This window comes from Tarenaya hassleriana, unplaced genomic scaffold (genome assembly GCF_000463585.1).
Source record: "Tarenaya hassleriana unplaced genomic scaffold, ASM46358v1 Cleome336, whole genome shotgun sequence".
Classification (NCBI taxonomy): domain Eukaryota; kingdom Viridiplantae; phylum Streptophyta; class Magnoliopsida; order Brassicales; family Cleomaceae; genus Tarenaya; species Tarenaya hassleriana.
In genome coordinates, this window is record NW_010966508.1 from 56401 (window position 1) to 77845 (window position 21445).

General features: G+C 32.4%; 3 protein-coding genes across 3 annotated transcripts; 1 reads left to right on the forward strand and 2 right to left on the reverse strand.

The window, feature by feature from the left end:
- Positions 1-1388: 1388 nt before the first annotated feature.
- On the reverse strand, positions 1389-2045 carry LOC104821607 (ethylene-responsive transcription factor WRI1-like). Its single transcript, XM_010552527.1, has one exon. It carries the CDS (start codon positions 2043-2045, stop codon positions 1389-1391), a length of 657 nt encoding a protein of 218 aa, XP_010550829.1.
- Positions 2046-10265: 8220 nt separating this feature from the next.
- LOC104821605 (ethylene-responsive transcription factor WRI1-like) lies at positions 10266-13327 on the reverse strand. Its single transcript, XM_010552524.1, has 6 exons — positions 12921-13327; positions 12724-12806; positions 12485-12493; positions 12280-12368; positions 12053-12177; positions 10266-11499 (listed from the first exon to the last, which is right to left on the reverse strand). The coding sequence occupies exons 1-6, from the start codon at positions 13151-13153 to the stop codon at positions 11373-11375; spliced, it is 666 nt and encodes a 221-aa protein (XP_010550826.1). The 5' UTR covers positions 13154-13327; the 3' UTR covers positions 10266-11372.
- A 3917-nt stretch (positions 13328-17244) lies between these two features.
- Positions 17245-21039, forward strand: LOC104821606 (ABSCISIC ACID-INSENSITIVE 5-like protein 2). The gene is made up of 4 exons (XM_010552525.2): positions 17245-17589; positions 18310-19163; positions 19239-19310; positions 20676-21039. Exons 2-4 carry the CDS (start codon positions 18372-18374, stop codon positions 20754-20756), a joined length of 945 nt encoding a protein of 314 aa, XP_010550827.1. The 5' UTR covers positions 17245-17589; positions 18310-18371; the 3' UTR covers positions 20757-21039.
- Positions 21040-21445: the final 406 nt, after the last annotated feature.

The window sequence follows — 21445 nt, forward strand, 5'->3', positions numbered from 1 at the left end:
AAAAGTCCACACAAAAATAGAGGCCCAAAGTAATCTTAGGCCCAAAAATAAAATTAAAAAAAATTACGAGAGTTTTCGATATTCTTTTTTTTTTCAAATCGAACAATCCAAACCAGAGAATATCCTAACATATCATAATAGATTGGTTCAAACCATATAATTACATATAATCAAGGCATGAATACTTCCAAGAACTGCATGACCATAGTATTTCACTCAAACAAGAGGTTAGAAGACGAAATCTAATTCAACAAAAAGAAAAAATACTAATTTAAGCATTGCGTAAAATTGATCGATATAAATGAAGACACATATATATATGTATATATGTATATAATGGGTAAATCATGAGATATAAAACACATGATTTAACATTTGATACTTGCCCGGAGTCCCTTGTACATATGCCCCTGTCCACCTTTGTGTACTCCTCGCATCCCCCTTTTTTTTTACATCTTAAAAGAATGATTTGATACTCTTCGTGCATCTTTGGCACCTTTAGAAAATCCATGGAGCTCGAAACATTTTCCTACAAAACCATCTTTTGCGATCAATTTACATTACGTTGTGACTGCCAAATGATTTGAACATTAGCATTTTCTTTCAATGCATAGTTTCGCAAACAAACAAAATAACCCAAATCAAATTAAAATTCGAGAAAACAAACTGGAGTTGGCATTTTCTTCTTAGTTTCTTCCCTTTTTTCTGTGTTTTTGTAAATTTAATCATAAAAAGAGAGAAATGACGTGGAAATCATGGAAACTAAGGCGTTGAAAGTTACAATTCATGAGGTGAATAAAAATGTATTCGAACATCAAAATGATTTAGTCCGTATGGTGGAACTGAATTGATTGATTTAAGAGCTCTTTAATTATTATTTATTATTGTTGTTGATGATATATGTATGGTTTTACTGTTTTAAGAACATCAAGGAGAGCAACCAAATTATTAAATCTGTTTCACCAAAATGCAAAAGAACTTTATTATCATCAAAATATTAAAGAAGAGATAAACCTCAATCCAACCAATCACAACATAAAACTAAAAAAGAGAAATAAAAATCAATTTTTTTTTTTTTTTTGCAAAATCTGAAGCATATGTTAGGTTCATAAAGTTTTAACATTTTCAATTTAGTTCATTAAATTCAATTTAAATATGTGCGGATTACAATCTTTAAACTAAGATTCTGTTTACCTGGATTGGAATTGCGATAGCATTTCAAGAAGAGAGAGCCAGACATTGATTTCATCCTTAGAGCCAAGATCAAGATTTCATATCAAGAAGAGAGGGCCAGACATTGATTGTTTCCAAACCAACGGGCAGAGACTTGAAACAAGAACATAACCTAGAAGAGCGATCGAATGAAAACCGCCTAGAATTCGAATGTCTTAGACAGAGTAGTTACAAGAAACAGAAGTTGTCGTTGACTCGCTGGAGGACGAAAATGATGGAGACAACGAAGAAGAAGGGCTCTCTGCTGTGACCAAACAACCGCAGCAACTCGGGTTGTCCAAAGCCAATAAATCCGGTTTCGCATCCTCGAACATGAAGTCGATGTTTTCCTCAAACCCCATCTCGTCTAACAGTTCGGGGAACTCGATGGGTTCATCGGTGGACATCAGCTTCTGATCCGTCAGAAATGGAGCAAACCCTATATCCGCACAGAAGCTCCAAGCCAGCTTATTGTTGTCCGAAGGGTCCATCTCCATAATGGTCGATGAGTCCATGCAGCAAGTGACGTCTTCTTTATATGTCTGAAACTCTTCAATGATATCCTGTTCTTGTCTCTCTTCTTCATTCGGTTGCTGCAGATACTGTTCATACTCTTCTTCTTCTTGTTCGGGTTCTTCTTGCTGCGGCAGCTCGGCTTTTGCTTTTCTTACACCTGTTTCTTGCTCGGTTTCTGCAGCCGATGACTCGACCACGGGCTCTTGTATTTGGTTTAGAGGGAACGGGAAAACGCCCTTTTGCTTCAATCGGTCTACGTAATTGCTAATGTCGAAATTGGTAACGGCATTGGCTCCTCTATACTCTATCGCCGCCATGTCATAAGCTGCCGCGGCTTTCAAAATATTAGTAAAAAAAAATCTTCACCAAAATGAACACCACAGACGCACAAAGGGTTAAAAGAAATAAAGCAAAAGAGAAGCAATTTGCAATGATCAGTCCTTATCAGTGTATGTCGGGCATGATAATCTAATCTTTTGAAACGGACTATACAATATTTTTTTGTAGATTGTAAAGGAAAAAATATTTATAAAATGGGGTAATCGCCAAAAAAACTCTGTACTTTTCTCCGGTCAACGAAAAAACTCTATACTTTTTTTATTACCAATTAAACCCTATATTTGATGTGATTAATTTATAAAATCCCGTACTTTTAAAAAATTCACCGAAAATCCCCGCGAATGCCAACTCAAGCAAAAATGATTATGTAGCAATGACATGGTATGAACACATCACCATAATTATGTCACATCATCATTTCAATCAAAATTTAAATTAAATTATTTATTTAAATTAATATATATACATACAAATCATCACGTACATATATATATTAAAAATAAAATTATTTATAATTAATAAAACATATATACACATAACTACAATATAAATGTATATTATAACTAATGTGTATATATATTAAAATAAAAATAATTATAATTAATTTTATATATATACATGATATATATTAAAATACAAATAATTATAACTAACATATATACATATAATATATATTAAAAATAATATGTATATGTATATATATTAGTTATACATACAACATATACATATATTACTAATATACTTATTAAAATAAAAGTAATTATAATTAACATATATATATAATATCTTTTAAAAATAATATATATATGTATATATATTAGTTATACATGCAATATATATATATACAACTAATATGTATATTAAAATAAAAATAATTATAACTAATATATATATATACAATATATATTAAAAATAATATGCATATATATATATATATATTATTTATAATATATATATTGTAGATATGCATATATTTTTTTATTAGTTATAAGTAATTTTATATTTAATATATATATGTATGTGTGTATTTGTATGTATATATATTAATTTAATTTAAATTTTGTTTGAAATGATGATGTGACATAATTATGATGATGTGTTCATATCATATCATTGGCATATCATCATTTTTTGTTTGAATTGGCATTCGTAGGGAATTTTCGGTGAATTTTTAAAAAATACGGGGTTTTATAGATTAATCACATCAAGTATAGGGTTTAATTAGTAATAAAAAAAAGTATAGGATTTTTTCATTGACCTGGAAAAAGTACATGATTTTTTTGACGATTATCCCTTATAAAATTGACACACTCTTTATTTTTCATCGAACAGGCGAATGTTGCAATCTTTAGAGACTTAAAACATTGTTAGAACAATGTTTGGACCGTTCAAGAATGCTGTCCAATGCTGTTGCTAATAGGGTTGGGCACAAATACCTGAAAATCGGGTATCTATTGAATACTCGTCTCGCGGATACCCAATTTTAGAGTACTCATACTTTTCAAATCCAAATCCAAATCCAAATCCGAATTTTTCAATATATGTGAATTCGAATCCAAATCCGGATAATATAATTTTTAAAACCGAGTATCTGTGGGTACCCGACTGGTATGATTATAAATAATTATATCTTATATCTATATAATATTTTTATAAAATATAATTATTTTAGATTAAATAATTTCATATCTCTTAATATTATCTCAAAAAACTAAAATTATTATTATTTATCTCTTATTATCTCTTTTGTCTCATATTTTTTTTTATCATAATTCATCTATTTTTATAAATATATCTTTATTTTTTGAAAAATTTATTATATAAATATTTATTGTTTTCTTAAATAAATTTGGGTCAAGGTATCCGCGAATATCCAAACATTATTTGGATACCTATACCTGGATACTCGTAATCCTCAAATTTCGGATACAAATCTTATAATTAAATATCCAAACTTTTCGGATCTAAATCCAAATACCCTGGCTTTTCTGGGTATCCGAACTGTTTAGTGATATGCCCAAAAAGCAGTCAGTGTATGTCTTTTGCTACCTAATAAGACAAAAAAAACCAATCCAAGAATCTGTGTTGTGTGCTTGTTGGGACGTTAAGGTTACTCAATTAGCCTGAGGCATGTGCCTTGGGGTGATCATTTTGAACCGACCCAGAAATTGATGAAAACGGTTAACCCAGATAAAATGCACTAAAAACCGACAAGAGTAAAACCCGGTTCATTTCGGGTTTATACCGTTAACTACCACCCCAATCCATTTAAACCAATATACCAAAACCCGGTTCATTTCGGGATTATTCCATTAACTATCTCCACGGTCCGGTTAGACCGAACAAATTGAAAAACAAAGAAACCCAAACCATACTCCAAACTTGTGAATTTGTGATTCTCTCCCTTGAGAAAAAAATCTCCTCAAAATAATACTAAAACTATGCGTTTCATTAGAAGTGGGTTTGCCCTAATTAACCACTCCGCCGCCTAGAGGTCATGGTCACTGGTCAGAGAGTCCAAAACTTGGATATAACAATTAATCGCATCATTATATACAATTAGTCTATGACTGCATATAATAATTTGAAAAAACACACATACACGCACGACACTCTAATTGTAGCCCCCTATATCACCCCTGATATTTAATAACTATCAAAATCAACAAAATTTTAATAAATTATTTAAGTCGTCTTCTAAAAGAAAACCACTGATGTGAACACTAAAAAATGGCTATATAACAAGTTACCCATATTAGTTTATGGAGAATTATTTTATGTAAACCCCAAAAGAATAATGTATATACTAATTGTATGTAAAATACTCAAGACAAATGAAATATTAAAAGCGAAAACAACATATTTTTTTAAAGGGCATAATGATAGATTTTTATCATTTTTTTTACGGAGTGATCAGAGAGGCACGTGACAGCTCGTGACTCGTACTGACCACAAGCTTAGTATCTAAAACTTCTTAATCCCCAATTTAAATTTTTTGCAATCCTACTTAATCCTAATTTAATACGACAAAACAAAAAAAAATATTTATAAATGTATATAAATATTTTTATAAACCCAAAAAAACAAAAGGAAAAAACGGAACCAGATCGAGTTCGGGTTTCGGTCGTGGCGTCTGAACACTTTTGTACTTATTATGGAGGGGAAAGTCACGTGACCACGCGCTCACGCACCATGGAAATGAAAGCGGACACTTGTAACGCTTGAAAAACAACTTAGAATGTCACGTCCATGTGTACAATTTCCAACCGCTGATTTTCTTTGTAATAATGATAATTGACTTATCTTTTATTTTCCTTTCAAAAATATTAATAGTTTTAGGATGTAAAACGAATCCAGTTCATGGATTGACTCGCGAGATGATCTATATTTTGAGTCTAATTCAGAGTATTTGAGTCCCAAAAAAATGGGTCAAACGAACCGATTTAACGAATCAGAATTTTTTAATTTTTTTTTTAATATATTTTTAATTTTTTTATATATAAATTATATTTTTATTAGATATTTAATTTCTTTTGTTTAAAATTTTAAGTTTTTTTAATTATATTTTAAATATTATAAAAATATTATAAATATTGTTTAAATATTTTTTAAAATTATATATTTAACTGGTAGATCGATTTAAATAGAACAATCCAACCCGTTTTACATCCTAAATAGCTTGAATTCTAATTCTAAAGTGATACCAAGGCATGTTTATATTAATCCGAAAATGATGGTTTCAATGAGCCCATAAGTTGAGTTTTTTTCATCACTCATGTTATTTAGGAAAAATAATTTTTTAGATTGTCCTAATGTGGGAACTAATCTAAAGTTTTGTTAATAAAATCATCAAAATTTTCCAAATTAAAATTAATAAGCAGAATGACTACTTTTTTCCCAAAAGGATCAAATCACTAATTTTTTCCAAGTATATCCAAAAAGAATTTTTTTTTACATTTTTTCATGAAATTGGGTATGCTGAGTTTTTAAAACAAATGAATAAGTAATTTCTGTATGCTGTGCTGGTTTGTCGAAGATTGGTGCATAATAATAATAATTATAATAGTAATAGTAATATACGTACGACCTAAAAACAGTACAAAATCAATTATTAATGGTAACTTTTCGAATGAAAAGTCGTAAATATTCCTAATGCAGTGTTATTCAAATTTTCTATTCGAGGGATCGGATCCAAAAAACACACAACAGAAAGGCAAATCTTTTATAAATCAAATAATAATAAAAAACTTTATTAAATTTATTCAAATATTAACAATTTCTATCGGTGACATGATGTCAAATCCTTCGACTCACGTGGGTGTGATTCAAAGGCACCATTCTTTTCCCCCTTTTCTAATTTTTTGTTGACATTTATTTTTTCATTACTTTCTCTTTTTTGTATCAAACTGATATGGCTTTTTACAATATTTTGCCCTAATAAAAGAGGTTTTATAATTGAGTAGTAGAGATTTCATGGGCATTTTGTCAAACATCAACGAACTTTCACGAATTTTATAAAACTGTCACATTTATTTTTGGATTTACATGTTTTTTTCTGTTTTTTTTTTTGTGTTTTTCTAAGCATAAATTTGGGTCAAGGTATCCGCGAATATCCAAACATTATTTGGATACCTATACCTGGATACTCGTAATCCTCAAATTTCGGATACAAATCTTATAATTAAATATCCAAACTTTTCGGATCTAAATCCAAATACCCTGGCTTTTCTGGGTATCCGAACTGTTTAGTGATATGCCCAAAAAGCAGTCAGTGTATGTCTTTTGCTACCTAATAAGACAAAAAAAACCAATCCAAGAATCTGTGTTGTGTGCTTGTTGGGACGTTAAGGTTACTCAATTAGCCTGAGGCATGTGCCTTGGGGTGATCATTTTGAACCGACCCAGAAATTGATGAAAACGGTTAACCCAGATAAAATGCACTAAAAACCGACAAGAGTAAAACCCGGTTCATTTCGGGTTTATACCGTTAACTACCACCCCAATCCATTTAAACCAATATACCAAAACCCGGTTCATTTCGGGATTATTCCATTAACTATCTCCACGGTCCGGTTAGACCGAACAAATTGAAAAACAAAGAAACCCAAACCATACTCCAAACTTGTGAATTTGTGATTCTCTCCCTTGAGAAAAAAATCTCCTCAAAATAATACTAAAACTATGCGTTTCATTAGAAGTGGGTTTGCCCTAATTAACCACTCCGCCGCCTAGAGGTCATGGTCACTGGTCAGAGAGTCCAAAACTTGGATATAACAATTAATCGCATCATTATATACAATTAGTCTATGACTGCATATAATAATTTGAAAAAACACACATACACGCACGACACTCTAATTGTAGCCCCCTATATCACCCCTGATATTTAATAACTATCAAAATCAACAAAATTTTAATAAATTATTTAAGTCGTAATAATTATAACTAATATATATATATACAATATATATTAAAAATAATATGCATATATATATATATATATTATTTATAATATATATATTGTAGATATGCATATATTTTTTTATTAGTTATAAGTAATTTTATATTTAATATATATATGTATGTGTGTATTTGTATGTATATATATTAATTTAATTTAAATTTTGTTTGAAATGATGATGTGACATAATTATGATGATGTGTTCATATCATATCATTGGCATATCATCATTTTTTGTTTGAATTGGCATTCGTAGGGAATTTTCGGTGAATTTTTAAAAAATACGGGGTTTTATAGATTAATCACATCAAGTATAGGGTTTAATTAGTAATAAAAAAAAGTATAGGATTTTTTCATTGACCTGGAAAAAGTACATGATTTTTTTGACGATTATCCCTTATAAAATTGACACACTCTTTATTTTTCATCGAACAGGCGAATGTTGCAATCTTTAGAGACTTAAAACATTGTTAGAACAATGTTTGGACCGTTCAAGAATGCTGTCCAATGCTGTTGCTAATAGGGTTGGGCACAAATACCTGAAAATCGGGTATCTATTGAATACTCGTCTCGCGGATACCCAATTTTAGAGTACTCATACTTTTCAAATCCAAATCCAAATCCAAATCCGAATTTTTCAATATATGTGAATTCGAATCCAAATCCGGATAATATAATTTTTAAAACCGAGTATCTGTGGGTACCCGACTGGTATGATTATAAATAATTATATCTTATATCTATATAATATTTTTATAAAATATAATTATTTTAGATTAAATAATTTCATATCTCTTAATATTATCTCAAAAAACTAAAATTATTATTATTTATCTCTTATTATCTCTTTTGTCTCATATTTTTTTTTATCATAATTCATCTATTTTTATAAATATATCTTTATTTTTTGAAAAATTTATTATATAAATATTTATTGTTTTCTTAAATAAATTTGGGTCAAGGTATCCGCGAATATCCAAACATTATTTGGATACCTATACCTGGATACTCGTAATCCTCAAATTTCGGATACAAATCTTATAATTAAATATCCAAACTTTTCGGATCTAAATCCAAATACCCTGGCTTTTCTGGGTATCCGAACTGTTTAGTGATATGCCCAAAAAGCAGTCAGTGTATGTCTTTTGCTACCTAATAAGACAAAAAAAACCAATCCAAGAATCTGTGTTGTGTGCTTGTTGGGACGTTAAGGTTACTCAATTAGCCTGAGGCATGTGCCTTGGGGTGATCATTTTGAACCGACCCAGAAATTGATGAAAACGGTTAACCCAGATAAAATGCACTAAAAACCGACAAGAGTAAAACCCGGTTCATTTCGGGTTTATACCGTTAACTACCACCCCAATCCATTTAAACCAATATACCAAAACCCGGTTCATTTCGGGATTATTCCATTAACTATCTCCACGGTCCGGTTAGACCGAACAAATTGAAAAACAAAGAAACCCAAACCATACTCCAAACTTGTGAATTTGTGATTCTCTCCCTTGAGAAAAAAATCTCCTCAAAATAATACTAAAACTATGCGTTTCATTAGAAGTGGGTTTGCCCTAATTAACCACTCCGCCGCCTAGAGGTCATGGTCACTGGTCAGAGAGTCCAAAACTTGGATATAACAATTAATCGCATCATTATATACAATTAGTCTATGACTGCATATAATAATTTGAAAAAACACACATACACGCACGACACTCTAATTGTAGCCCCCTATATCACCCCTGATATTTAATAACTATCAAAATCAACAAAATTTTAATAAATTATTTAAGTCGTCTTCTAAAAGAAAACCACTGATGTGAACACTAAAAAATGGCTATATAACAAGTTACCCATATTAGTTTATGGAGAATTATTTTATGTAAACCCCAAAAGAATAATGTATATACTAATTGTATGTAAAATACTCAAGACAAATGAAATATTAAAAGCGAAAACAACATATTTTTTTAAAGGGCATAATGATAGATTTTTATCATTTTTTTTACGGAGTGATCAGAGAGGCACGTGACAGCTCGTGACTCGTACTGACCACAAGCTTAGTATCTAAAACTTCTTAATCCCCAATTTAAATTTTTTGCAATCCTACTTAATCCTAATTTAATACGACAAAACAAAAAAAAATATTTATAAATGTATATAAATATTTTTATAAACCCAAAAAAACAAAAGGAAAAAACGGAACCAGATCGAGTTCGGGTTTCGGTCGTGGCGTCTGAACACTTTTGTACTTATTATGGAGGGGAAAGTCACGTGACCACGCGCTCACGCACCATGGAAATGAAAGCGGACACTTGTAACGCTTGAAAAACAACTTAGAATGTCACGTCCATGTGTACAATTTCCAACCGCTGATTTTCTTTGTAATAATGATAATTGACTTATCTTTTATTTTCCTTTCAAAAATATTAATAGTTTTAGGATGTAAAACGAATCCAGTTCATGGATTGACTCGCGAGATGATCTATATTTTGAGTCTAATTCAGAGTATTTGAGTCCCAAAAAAATGGGTCAAACGAACCGATTTAACGAATCAGAATTTTTTAATTTTTTTTTTAATATATTTTTAATTTTTTTATATATAAATTATATTTTTATTAGATATTTAATTTCTTTTGTTTAAAATTTTAAGTTTTTTTAATTATATTTTAAATATTATAAAAATATTATAAATATTGTTTAAATATTTTTTAAAATTATATATTTAACTGGTAGATCGATTTAAATAGAACAATCCAACCCGTTTTACATCCTAAATAGCTTGAATTCTAATTCTAAAGTGATACCAAGGCATGTTTATATTAATCCGAAAATGATGGTTTCAATGAGCCCATAAGTTGAGTTTTTTTCATCACTCATGTTATTTAGGAAAAATAATTTTTTAGATTGTCCTAATGTGGGAACTAATCTAAAGTTTTGTTAATAAAATCATCAAAATTTTCCAAATTAAAATTAATAAGCAGAATGACTACTTTTTTCCCAAAAGGATCAAATCACTAATTTTTTCCAAGTATATCCAAAAAGAATTTTTTTTTACATTTTTTCATGAAATTGGGTATGCTGAGTTTTTAAAACAAATGAATAAGTAATTTCTGTATGCTGTGCTGGTTTGTCGAAGATTGGTGCATAATAATAATAATTATAATAGTAATAGTAATATACGTACGACCTAAAAACAGTACAAAATCAATTATTAATGGTAACTTTTCGAATGAAAAGTCGTAAATATTCCTAATGCAGTGTTATTCAAATTTTCTATTCGAGGGATCGGATCCAAAAAACACACAACAGAAAGGCAAATCTTTTATAAATCAAATAATAATAAAAAACTTTATTAAATTTATTCAAATATTAACAATTTCTATCGGTGACATGATGTCAAATCCTTCGACTCACGTGGGTGTGATTCAAAGGCACCATTCTTTTCCCCCTTTTCTAATTTTTTGTTGACATTTATTTTTTCATTACTTTCTCTTTTTTGTATCAAACTGATATGGCTTTTTACAATATTTTGCCCTAATAAAAGAGGTTTTATAATTGAGTAGTAGAGATTTCATGGGCATTTTGTCAAACATCAACGAACTTTCACGAATTTTATAAAACTGTCACATTTATTTTTGGATTTACATGTTTTTTTCTGTTTTTTTTTTTGTGTTTTTCTAAGCACGAATATAACAATAACAGTCTCAATGCCTAAAAGATAACAAATAAACCCTAAGTTGTCATAAATTAACTAATTAAGCTCAAATTATATTTTTTTAAATAAAAGGTTGAAAATAACGGACGGTTTGATTTGATTGGGTTTACTTTTGAGGGCAAAGTATCAAAGTGCGTGCAAAATAAGAGGAAAATTAGGGGGGGAGGGGTACGTACTATAAGTGCCGAGGTACAAGTACTTGTTGCCGAACACTCTCCCAATCCGTGCCTCCCATCGTCCGTTATGATGATGCCTGTTGTTCCCGTTTCCAAACACCCCCCCTTAATCAGCTTTATATTCTTACAAAAACTCCAAATTATACAATCACGTATATACAAGCTTTTATGCATGTATGCGTATATTTAAATGCATTAAAAAAATATTCTGACTGCGTGTACGAATAAAGCTATACGAGTAGCGACAAAACCGATTTTGTAAATTTAATAAAACTGAAGATTTGGTCTGCATTTTATAGTTCTAAAAACAAGACTGATGATGTGTCTGGTCCGAACAAAACGCATCCAGGCGAATGCTAGCGTAGTAGGCTGTTTAAGATTTAAATTAGCATACAAAATTAAGAATTTGTTCTATAAATATAAAAAAATCTGAAAAAATCGATAATTCTTTTCAAATTTACAAATAAAAAGATTTTTAAAATTTGTGTTTTTTATAAATTAAAATTCATTTTTTTGGTTTTAGGTTTATTGGTTTCATCATTTTATAAATCAATATAAAAATCTAGAAATACGGTAAAAATTTTGGAGAATTAAAATAAAAAGGTATTAAAAAATATACAGAAAACGGACCTAGCGACGCCGCGATACTTGGACACGCCACGAGAGAAGCCGCTGCTCTGACGCCGAAGCGACGCCAAGTACTCTTCTTTTGTCACTCTGTTCATCTCCTCCAATTCCTTCGTATACGTTCCGATCTTCAAAATCATTTTCAAAAAATTAAACACAAAACCCATAAATTCAACACAAATTCGATCTAAAAAAAATGGAGCATGCATCAATAATCCGATGAATTCTACCGGAAAATTCAAGATGGTGTCGGGTCCCCAGTACTTGAGCGCCGCGAGATCGTAAGTACGAGCCGCAGCTTCTTCGCTGTCGTAGGCCCCTGCAGAAGAATTTAAACAGCTTAGTAGCAGGTGAGGTTAATTAAACCTTAATTAATTACGAGCACCAACTTGATTAAATTAGTTGAATCTGGAGTGAAGAGAGAAGGCCATGTACCAAGATAAACTGGTTTAGGAGCCGAAGCGGAGCGAGATCAATCACCGGGAACAGAAACAGGAACATTTGTCAGTGCGTAGAATCGGAAAATCAAGGCGAATCGGTTAAAACCGGAGAGAAAAACGCGTGCCCAGATTTTTGAAACTTTCGTCGGATTCAAAAACGGTATCAAAATCGAAACTTTTTTTTTCCTAATTTTGCCAGAGGATGAGCAAAGGGTTCCCCCCAAAAAAAGAAACCTTGTTTGCCTTTCTTGTTCTGGATTGAGTTCCAAGAGCTCTTGTCCCATAGATGAGCTTCGAATCTCCCAGTCCATCGATGTCTGTTCATTCCCCCCAAAACAACAACAAAACATGCAATGTACATAACCAAATCGGATTAAAATCAGACAAAAAGGGGCAAATCGACAAGTGGGCAAACTCGGAATCGGTTGTACCTTGTGACTCCTCTGTAAATCGAGCTTCTTCTTCCCGAGCCAGGGCTTGTCGGATTCTGGGTTTTCTCATCAATGGACGTCGTCAAAGAAGAAGAGGAAGACTTCTTCGTTCTCTTCGTACGTTTCGGCCTCGGAGCCTCCGGTGGAATTGGAGGGTCGGATGAAGAGGAAGAGACGGAGGAAGAGGAGGAAGAAGAAGCGGCGACAGAGGTACAAGTTGGAGACCTCTTCATTAAATTTGGAGAAACAAAGCACAAAGAAAAGAATGAAAATTGAGACGCGAATCGAAGAGAAATGGAACGAAGAAGAAAAGGGTTCTCGAGATTTTATTTTATGTTTTGGTTTGAAGGAAGTGAAGTTAGATTTGTAGAAGAAGACTATCGAGGAAGTGGTTTACCAAAACAGAGTGACAGAAGTGAGCGAGTTAAATAAAGGGGGGACGAAATGGTAAAATAAAGAAAATAGAAATTACAAAAAAAAACAAATATTAAAAAAGGAAATTAAATAGTTAACCAAAGTAGTAACCCAAGTGGGGTTAGTGGGCCTCTGGTTAATTAACTATGAGTTAATTATAAGCCGAACACTTGGCTTCCTGTTGCAGCCATGCTACCAGTAGCTATACTCTCTTCAAACTGACCTTTTTTTCCCTTTATTTTTTCTGTTTTTTTTTTATTTGGTATGGTTTTTTATTACCCCTTCCATTTTTAAAGAAATATCGTTTTAAAAAAATTCTTTTTGTTATTTGACAGATATGTTTTAAATTTTTTAAATGATTTTTTAGTAAAATTTACAATTTTATCTTTAATTAAAAATGAGAATCCGGTTTAATGAATGTTATATAACTTTGTTTATATTTCCTAAAAAAATTGAGATAAAATCTAAAATGATACTATTTACTTAGAAACGGAGAAAATAAATGAATTCGTTTTTTCTGTTCACAGAAATATATAAAAAGAACCGAAATTACATGGAAACAAAGAAAGATTCTAACCTCGTAGTGAAAAGATGAAAAAAAAATCTAAAACATATGTAAGTAAACCATTAAGGATTTTAAAAAGTAAATAAAATTCTAGATGAGGCCAGAAAGGGAGAAAATACTTGTTTACATTTTAAATAATTTTTTTTAAAATGAAAAAAATTATGATTTTTTTAGATTTAATCTTTCAATATTCGATATTATTGAAAATTTTTATAGATTTTAATAAATAAAAAAAGTGCACCAAAAACATATATGTGTTTTAGTAGCTCATACTTTTTTCGTTTTTTTAAGTAAAATTTTGTGTAATGATTCAAGTAATAATCACAACATAAAAATAAAATAAAGTTTTTTTTTTGTTAAATGTGCTTCGTATATTTCTCTCACCAAAATGTTTTTAAAAAAATACAGGGAACTCCTACATGCCATCGATGGGCCAAGATATAAGGAGCCTACGATAAAATAAAGTTAAAGAAGATTGGTTACTATAATATATTATGGGTTTGATTTTCAGCCCTACCCAACCTTAATCTATCATGGGACAGCCCAAAACGTATCTCATTTTCAAATGTAAGTTTATTGGCCCATATATTTGAAAAAACAAATTGAGTACTCCAAATAAAGTTTTAAATCCGTCGAATTTAGCATTCTAAGTTATGTTTGGCTCCAGTTTAAAAAGAACAATAGATAAAAGTAATAAATATCACATTTAAGTATACCAACAAAATTTTACATTCATGTCATACCGAAAAAGTTGAAAGACGTAAACGTTTATAGAGATTTGTTATGAAGTGTTTATTATGGGGGCATTATATGATTCTATTTCAGATTTTGTAAAATTAGTAAAGAAATCTCAAAATTTTAGTTTCATAAATGGAGGTCTATGCCCCCCATTAGTAGGAGTTAGGAGTGGCTATTTCGGGTTTCGTTTCGGTCTCGGTTCGGTTATATTCGTTTTCGGTTAATTCGGTTATGGAAAAACTATAACCATTCAATTTTTATATAAACTTTGGTTCGATTCGGTTCAGTTATTTTTCGGTCGCTTCGATTCATATTCAGTTTTTTATTGTAAAAAACTCATTTTTTTAAAAGAAATTATCGGTTTTTCGGTTATCTTTTTAATCTGTTAGACTCGGTTTCAGTTTTTTCGGGTTTAGAAAACATATAACCGCTCGATTTTTATATCGGACTCGGTTCGATTACAGTTATATCTTATTCCGTTCGGTTCGATTTACTTATTCGGTTAATAATCGAAATGGCTATTCCTATCCTTTAGGATACACATAGGTCCGCCACTTCTTGCATCCATTGCAGGCCAATGTTGACGCATAAGAGTTTTTCCGTATGTCGGGAAGAAACGAACAAAGCATTGCAAAATGTTCAAGAGAAATGATCGAGTTAAGAGGGGTTTCTCATACAATTTGGTAGAACGTACTTAATAAAATAATTTTGAAATAAAAAATTCATAACCAAACGGTTAATAAAATTTAATTGATTCGTTTCGGTTCAAATTCGGTTATTTTGAATTTTGAAAAATCATAACCAATCAGCTAATTAACTCGGTTCGGTTAATAATCAAAATAACTTTATTCGGTTTGATTCGGTTAATAACCAAATTAGTTCAACCGAATGTCTACCCTACTTTAAACTATATGAGAAATATAAATCAATTTAAATTGTTTATAACTAACAGACTCACAAATTAAGAGTTTAAGAGGATTCGCTCAGCAAATACCGTAAATAAGATTTCACCGAATGAATAGAATTATCGGGAGAGAGGATTCCTACTTCTCGAATAACCCGCAACCATAATGTGTTGGAATACGATGAACAGTTGTTCCAGTGTTATTAATGCATAGAAAGATATATATATATATATATATATGCATATCAACCAGGGGTTTTAACCCTAATAACCCACTTGGGTCGCAGCAATTTCAGGGTACACCACCGAAAAAAAAAAAAAATTTTGCGACCTTATTACGACTAATATATAACTAATATACAACTAAAATAAGAGTAGTTTATTAGTCGTAATAAGTTGTATATTAGTTATATATTAGTCGTAATAAGGTCGCAAAATTTTTTTTTTTTTTCGGCGGTGTACACTGAAATTGCTGCGACCCAAGTGGGTTATTTGAGTAATATTCCCTATCAACCATGTGCTTATCGTTGCCAAACAATGTTCATCTCATCATCTTTCTTTAGCTGTACTTGGAGTTGGAGGAAGCTAATGTTCACTATGATCACATGCTCATTTTCGAAGAAACTGATGAACAATCGTAATATCGGATCACAGAATTGACGTGATATATTCAATCTTGTCTTTTACTGGACCTTATTAGAGAATATTCAACTTATATATATATGTGTGTGTGTCTGTATTGAGGAGGAAACATTTTGGATAGAAGAGTTTTGTGGAAAAGGAAATGCGTATTACTTCGACCATTAGTCAAACTCAGATTTCCAATTGTTAGGAAATTTAATGAAACCGCTGTTGAATAAAATTGCTCGACATTTGCAGATTGCGATATTTTTGTTGTGTAATGATTTGTCGTTCTTCAGACGGAACTCTTTGAAAGGTGGTAAGATTTGCCGTACATAAAAGAGGATAATATCAAATTATAAATGAGAAAATATTAATCCAAGGAATATATATCAATAAAAAGTTCCACACGGAGTAATTTATGCATATAAACTAGTACCACGTGAACATACAATTTCAGCAACTTTTAAATAGTGTCACACACATCTACGTGAACGAGTGATTGTTATAATTTAACACAATAATACAATATATCATAGTTATGTGAATATAAACCCTAGCCAAAAAAAAAGTCTTCGGCAAAGTCAATTTGAGCCCATATTTCAAATACCCGAACTTGGTTTTATTCGAACTGTAAGTCATTTTTCATTCAATGCCAAATTATTTTTTTTTATGAAAAATCCAAAAAAATTACTGATTTTTATTTTTTAATTTTGGCAAAAATACTGATTTTTTAAGTAAAAAAGTACTAAACTTTTTAAATAAATTAAAAAATATATGAACTCCGCTATATAACATTTGGATGTGCAAACATGGCGTATAAAAACTTATACCGCTTTGGTATATCGCTATACACGTGAAATTAAATTGACACATAGATAAAATATTAGTTAAATAATTTTTGGTATAAGATAAACTAGTTTAATAAAATTTAAATAAAAAACCCTAAATTTGTAGAATCCCTAAGAAAACCTGAATTTGGTTTGGTCATTATACAAACAAAGTCGCTTATACTCGTTTATGCAGCGCCACGCCGCACTGAATCCCTCCTCCATATCCCATGAATGAAAATAAAAAACAAATTCCCGTATTTTTGTCTCCCTTAGGACGCGAACTTCAGATCATCAAGATCTTGTGTTTCCGAGAGGAAAAAAAAAGAAGGAAATGAAAAAGCTCAGTCATCTTCGCTTTTTGTCTCTGCGAATGCAATTGTGGGTTATCATTGTTTCCTCTCAACATTCCTCGTAAATCTCCTCTCTCTCTCTCTCTCTGTCTCTCACAACCAGAAACCACCCTCTCTTTTTTGGTAATTCCAGAAATCTCCCCTTTCTCTGTCGTTTTCCTCTCCATTCGTTTTACAAAGTTTGCTGCTTTTCCCCCTTCTTTTGGGTTTTGGAGATCCTTTTTCCCCTTCACAGTTCACTTTGGTAAGTTCCTTCTTCCTTGTGGGTTTACTTTTCTGGGTAATCTGGTCTCTCGTTATTATTCATCATATCTTATCATGTTGACAATCGAATTAGGAAGAGGAGTACGTTTCATGCATATTCCATGTCCTACGGTTTCAACATGGGAATTTCGGATCGTTTATCCGATCGTAGATTGCAATTCTGAATTTGTCAATTTGTGATTTGGGACTCGAAGATTCGCTGGAAGCGCTTGCATGCAAGAATTTCCGGCGCATTAGCCCTCGAACTCTGTTCTTATGGAATTTTGTCGTATATGGGTCTCTCGTTAGCTGTAAATTTTTCATCGTTTGAGATTGATTTCAGTATTTTAAAAAAAATTCAAATACTGATGTGAACTCATGGTCCGAAGTGACTGTTTGTGGGTTTGGGAAAGTTCCTGTCTTTCTCACTTTTATGTTGAAATTTTCTGGTTAATCAATTTAAGCGTGAAGTATATATATATTGTTGCTATGTTGTGTAGATTTGTCTGTGTTCTTGTATGTGTTATGCTTTTAGTTCTGTTTGTTTAGGGTTTCAAGAGATTCTGATCATGAAGTCTCATCCAGTTTCTATTGCTTCTATCTGTCAATTTGCTGTAATTACAACGGCTCCTTGTGAATTATACGAGCAGAAGCTTGAGGAAAATAACTAAAAATGTCTCCCAGTTAAACTGATCTGAGCTTTGGATTGGGATTTTTCCAGGTTCAGTTGTGTTGCCCAAGAATATCCAAGAATTTTGGTAGTTTCGTATTGGAGGCTGTTGAATGGTGGACCTAACAATGGGGTCTCAAGGAGAAGTTAGTGGTAACGTAAAGAATTCTCAGTTCGAGCCATTGGCACGACAGAACTCCTTGTACAATCTCACTCTTGACGAGGTTCAGAGCCAGTTGGGTGATTTGGGGAAGCCTCTTAGCAGCATGAACCTTGATGAACTTCTGCAAAATGTTTGGACCGCCGAAGCTAACCAGTCCTCCGAGACCGAGCCCAAGAGCGTTATTAACCTGGGCAATCATCAAAATAGTTCCTTGCAACGCCAAGCTAGTCTTTCGCTGACCGGAACTTTAAGCAAGAAAACGGTAGATGAAGTCTGGAGAGACATACAGAGAAGCAATAGCAGTGATGAAAACAGTCCTCAGGTGAGGCAACCCACTCTTGGAGAAATCACCTTGGAGGATTTCTTGGTAAAAGCTGGAGTTGTGTCTGAATCCCCTGTCGAGAAAGAAAACTCCGGGCCTGTTCCCGGGGTTGATCCCAATATCGCTTCCCAGTTCCCTCAGCAACAGCAGTGGATTCAGTACTCACACCCGTCGTATCAGCAGTCACAACAGGGTATTATGGGAGGTTATATGCCTAAACAGTCGATGATGGCACAGTCTGTGCAAGTGATGGATGCAACTCGTCTTGACAATCCTCTGATGGGAACGTTGTCAGATACCCAAATGCCGGGAAGGAAAAGGGGTGCACCTGAGGAGTTCATTGAGAAAACTGTTGAGAGGAGGCAGAAGAGGATGATAAAGAATCGGGAATCTGCTGCACGTTCAAGGGCAAGAAAGCAGGTAATGACTGAAAGTGTTTGTTGGCTGGCATAAGGTTCCATTTATTTAAATGAACTTTGTTGAGACTATTACCAGGCTTATACAAATGAACTGGAGAATAAAGTCTCGAGATTGGAAGAGGAAAACGAGAAGTTAAGGAAACAGAAGGTGAGTGCTCTATTATGGCAATGCTTCCTTCCTGTTTGTCCACTTCAAATGGCATCATAAGAATTGCATGCTGCATCTGTCTTGTGGGTTAGTAATTGAAGTTCTCTAAGACAGAATATCCTCTTCTGGAACCAAATGATCACAAAATCTATGATCCATCTTTTTTTTGTCACACACTTTTAATTGTCCGCCCTACCATTCCGTCTCTGCATCAACAATACATAGAAACGCTTTTCCTTTATCAATGTTGTCTACTTTTCTTTCATACATTCCTTTTGGTCTTTTGGGTATTTGCAAGTTCAGAACTTTACACAGATGTGGTGGTATTGTATTGCTCCTTATGCAGGCATAGTGTATATATATTCAGTAATATACTATTAGATTCAACAAGCTGTGATTGGGAAAAAGGAAATCAATATATAAGTTATCTCCTCTATCCTATCATCAGTCTAACTTTTGCGTCATTGTTACATCTGATATGCCTCGTAATTCAAGTTTTATAAATTGGAGCATGGATTTTTTTTGTTTAAGTTTGAAACGTTTTGTCCATGAGAAATCTTTTACTTGTAAGTTGTCATCTGTTAATTGTTTGGTGAATCATTAATATCAGAAAGTTGTTTGTTTTTCAACATCACTCTCCTCCGAGCTTGTTCTAAAGAAAACTTCAGACAAGTGAGATTTTAGTTTGTCTTGAACTCTTGAGCGCGAAGGTTTGGGATCTGAGTATCTTCGGTAAACATGAAGATGGTCATTTATCTTTGTATCCCTTCGCTTTCGATGAGTTTAGGATTTGTATCATTCACATATTAGTACTTTATTTTTGCTTCTATCTTCAATTTAGAATTTGGTATTTGCGTGGAATTCCGTGAATTACTTTATTTTTGCTTTTGGTTGGGAGTTTTTGTCCATCATCTTTGAGATTGTGCTTTTAAGGTTTATGTCATCCAAGCTGGAGAGAAACCAGCCCTGAGTTCTTTGTCATTGCCTAGATAAAGATAAACATGCATTCCCCGAGTGTTTTATGAGTAACCAGAGATTGATTTCTTTCAGATGTTTGAGTGAAATGTTTCTAATTATTCTTGGATCAACTTCTGCGTGTTACGTTAGCGTAGTTTTTTTTCCCGGCATCCAATATGGTTAATATGTAATATTACGCATGTCGTATTGTTTGTCCCTGGTTTAATCCTTTTTATAGTAATAGGCCAGTGCTAATGGTCTACTATCATAGTTAAAATTTGTAAGTAATGCTTAGACCGTGGTTTATTCAATCGTGTATGGCTGACGGGCGAGGTCGTGTTATACAAAACGAGACGAACTGAAAGCAGGAGCATGTGATATGACACCTTACCAACTTTCTTCTTGCAGGAGCTGGAGAAGCTTTTGCCCGAAACTCCTGTGGCTGAGCCAAAGTACCAGCTTCGCCGAACGTCTTCAGGCCCGCTCTAGAATCCCGTATTGTAGATAACCACACCTTTTTCTGAGAACAATCTGCTCAGTGCGTTGTATGCATAAGCGAAGTCTGGGTCTGTCTCTTTTAGTGTGTGTTTGTTCCCTCTAAGCTTGTAGGATGTGGAAATGTTGCTGTTTACTGAATATGTCTTGTGATGTATCTGTCTGTGTACATATAGGGGTTAGTCTCGGCTTGTCTTCTGTATTCAAAGCCATGCTTTTGTAGTTTCGAGTTTTGAAAAAAAATGTTTTCAAGTGTTTGGAGACTTTGCTCTCCTTTTGTAGTGTTGCAGCTGGGGCCTCTGCGTGCGTTTCCTGTGGTGATGCCAAAGTTAGTTAACCCACGGGTAGGGGTGGGTATTCGGTTCGGTTATTTCGGTCATTAATCGAATTGAAATTGAACCGAATTAAATAATCGATTCATTATAAATTTTCAAAACATGAAATAACCGAAAACGAATCGAATAAAATTAAATAAACGTTTGGTTATAAATTTTTAAAAAATGAAATAACCGAATATGAATTAATCGTTACTGGTTAATCCGAAACAAACCGTTCGCCCATTTCTACCCATGAGTTGAGCTTTAAACCATAACAGGGGTGATGTTTCGGTTTTTGATTTTGGTTCGATTCGTTATATTCGGATTTCTACTTTTACATTTTTAGAAAATTTAATATCCATTCAG

Excerpts from the sequence above, each read along its gene's own strand:
- LOC104821605 (XM_010552524.1), bottom strand. The coding sequence starts at position 13,153 with ATGAAGAGGTCTCCAACTTGTACCTCTGTCGCCGCTTCTTCTTCCTCC. Across the intron at positions 12,807-12,920 it reads ATTTACAGAGGAGTCACAAG|ACATCGATGGACTGGGAGAT; the intron begins GTACAACCGATT and ends GGGAATGAACAG. Across the intron at positions 11,500-12,052 it reads AAGTATCGCGGCGTCGCTAG|GCATCATCATAACGGACGAT; the intron begins GTCCGTTTTCTG and ends CGGGAACAACAG.
- LOC104821606 (XM_010552525.2), top strand. The coding sequence starts at position 18,372 with ATGGTGGACCTAACAATGGGGTCTCAAGGAGAAGTTAGTGGTAACGTA. Across the intron at positions 19,164-19,238 it reads GTTCAAGGGCAAGAAAGCAG|GCTTATACAAATGAACTGGA; the intron begins GTAATGACTGAA and ends GACTATTACCAG. Across the intron at positions 19,311-20,675 it reads AGAAGTTAAGGAAACAGAAG|GAGCTGGAGAAGCTTTTGCC; the intron begins GTGAGTGCTCTA and ends TTCTTCTTGCAG.
- LOC104821607 (XM_010552527.1), bottom strand. The coding sequence starts at position 2,045 with ATGGCGGCGATAGAGTATAGAGGAGCCAATGCCGTTACCAATTTCGAC.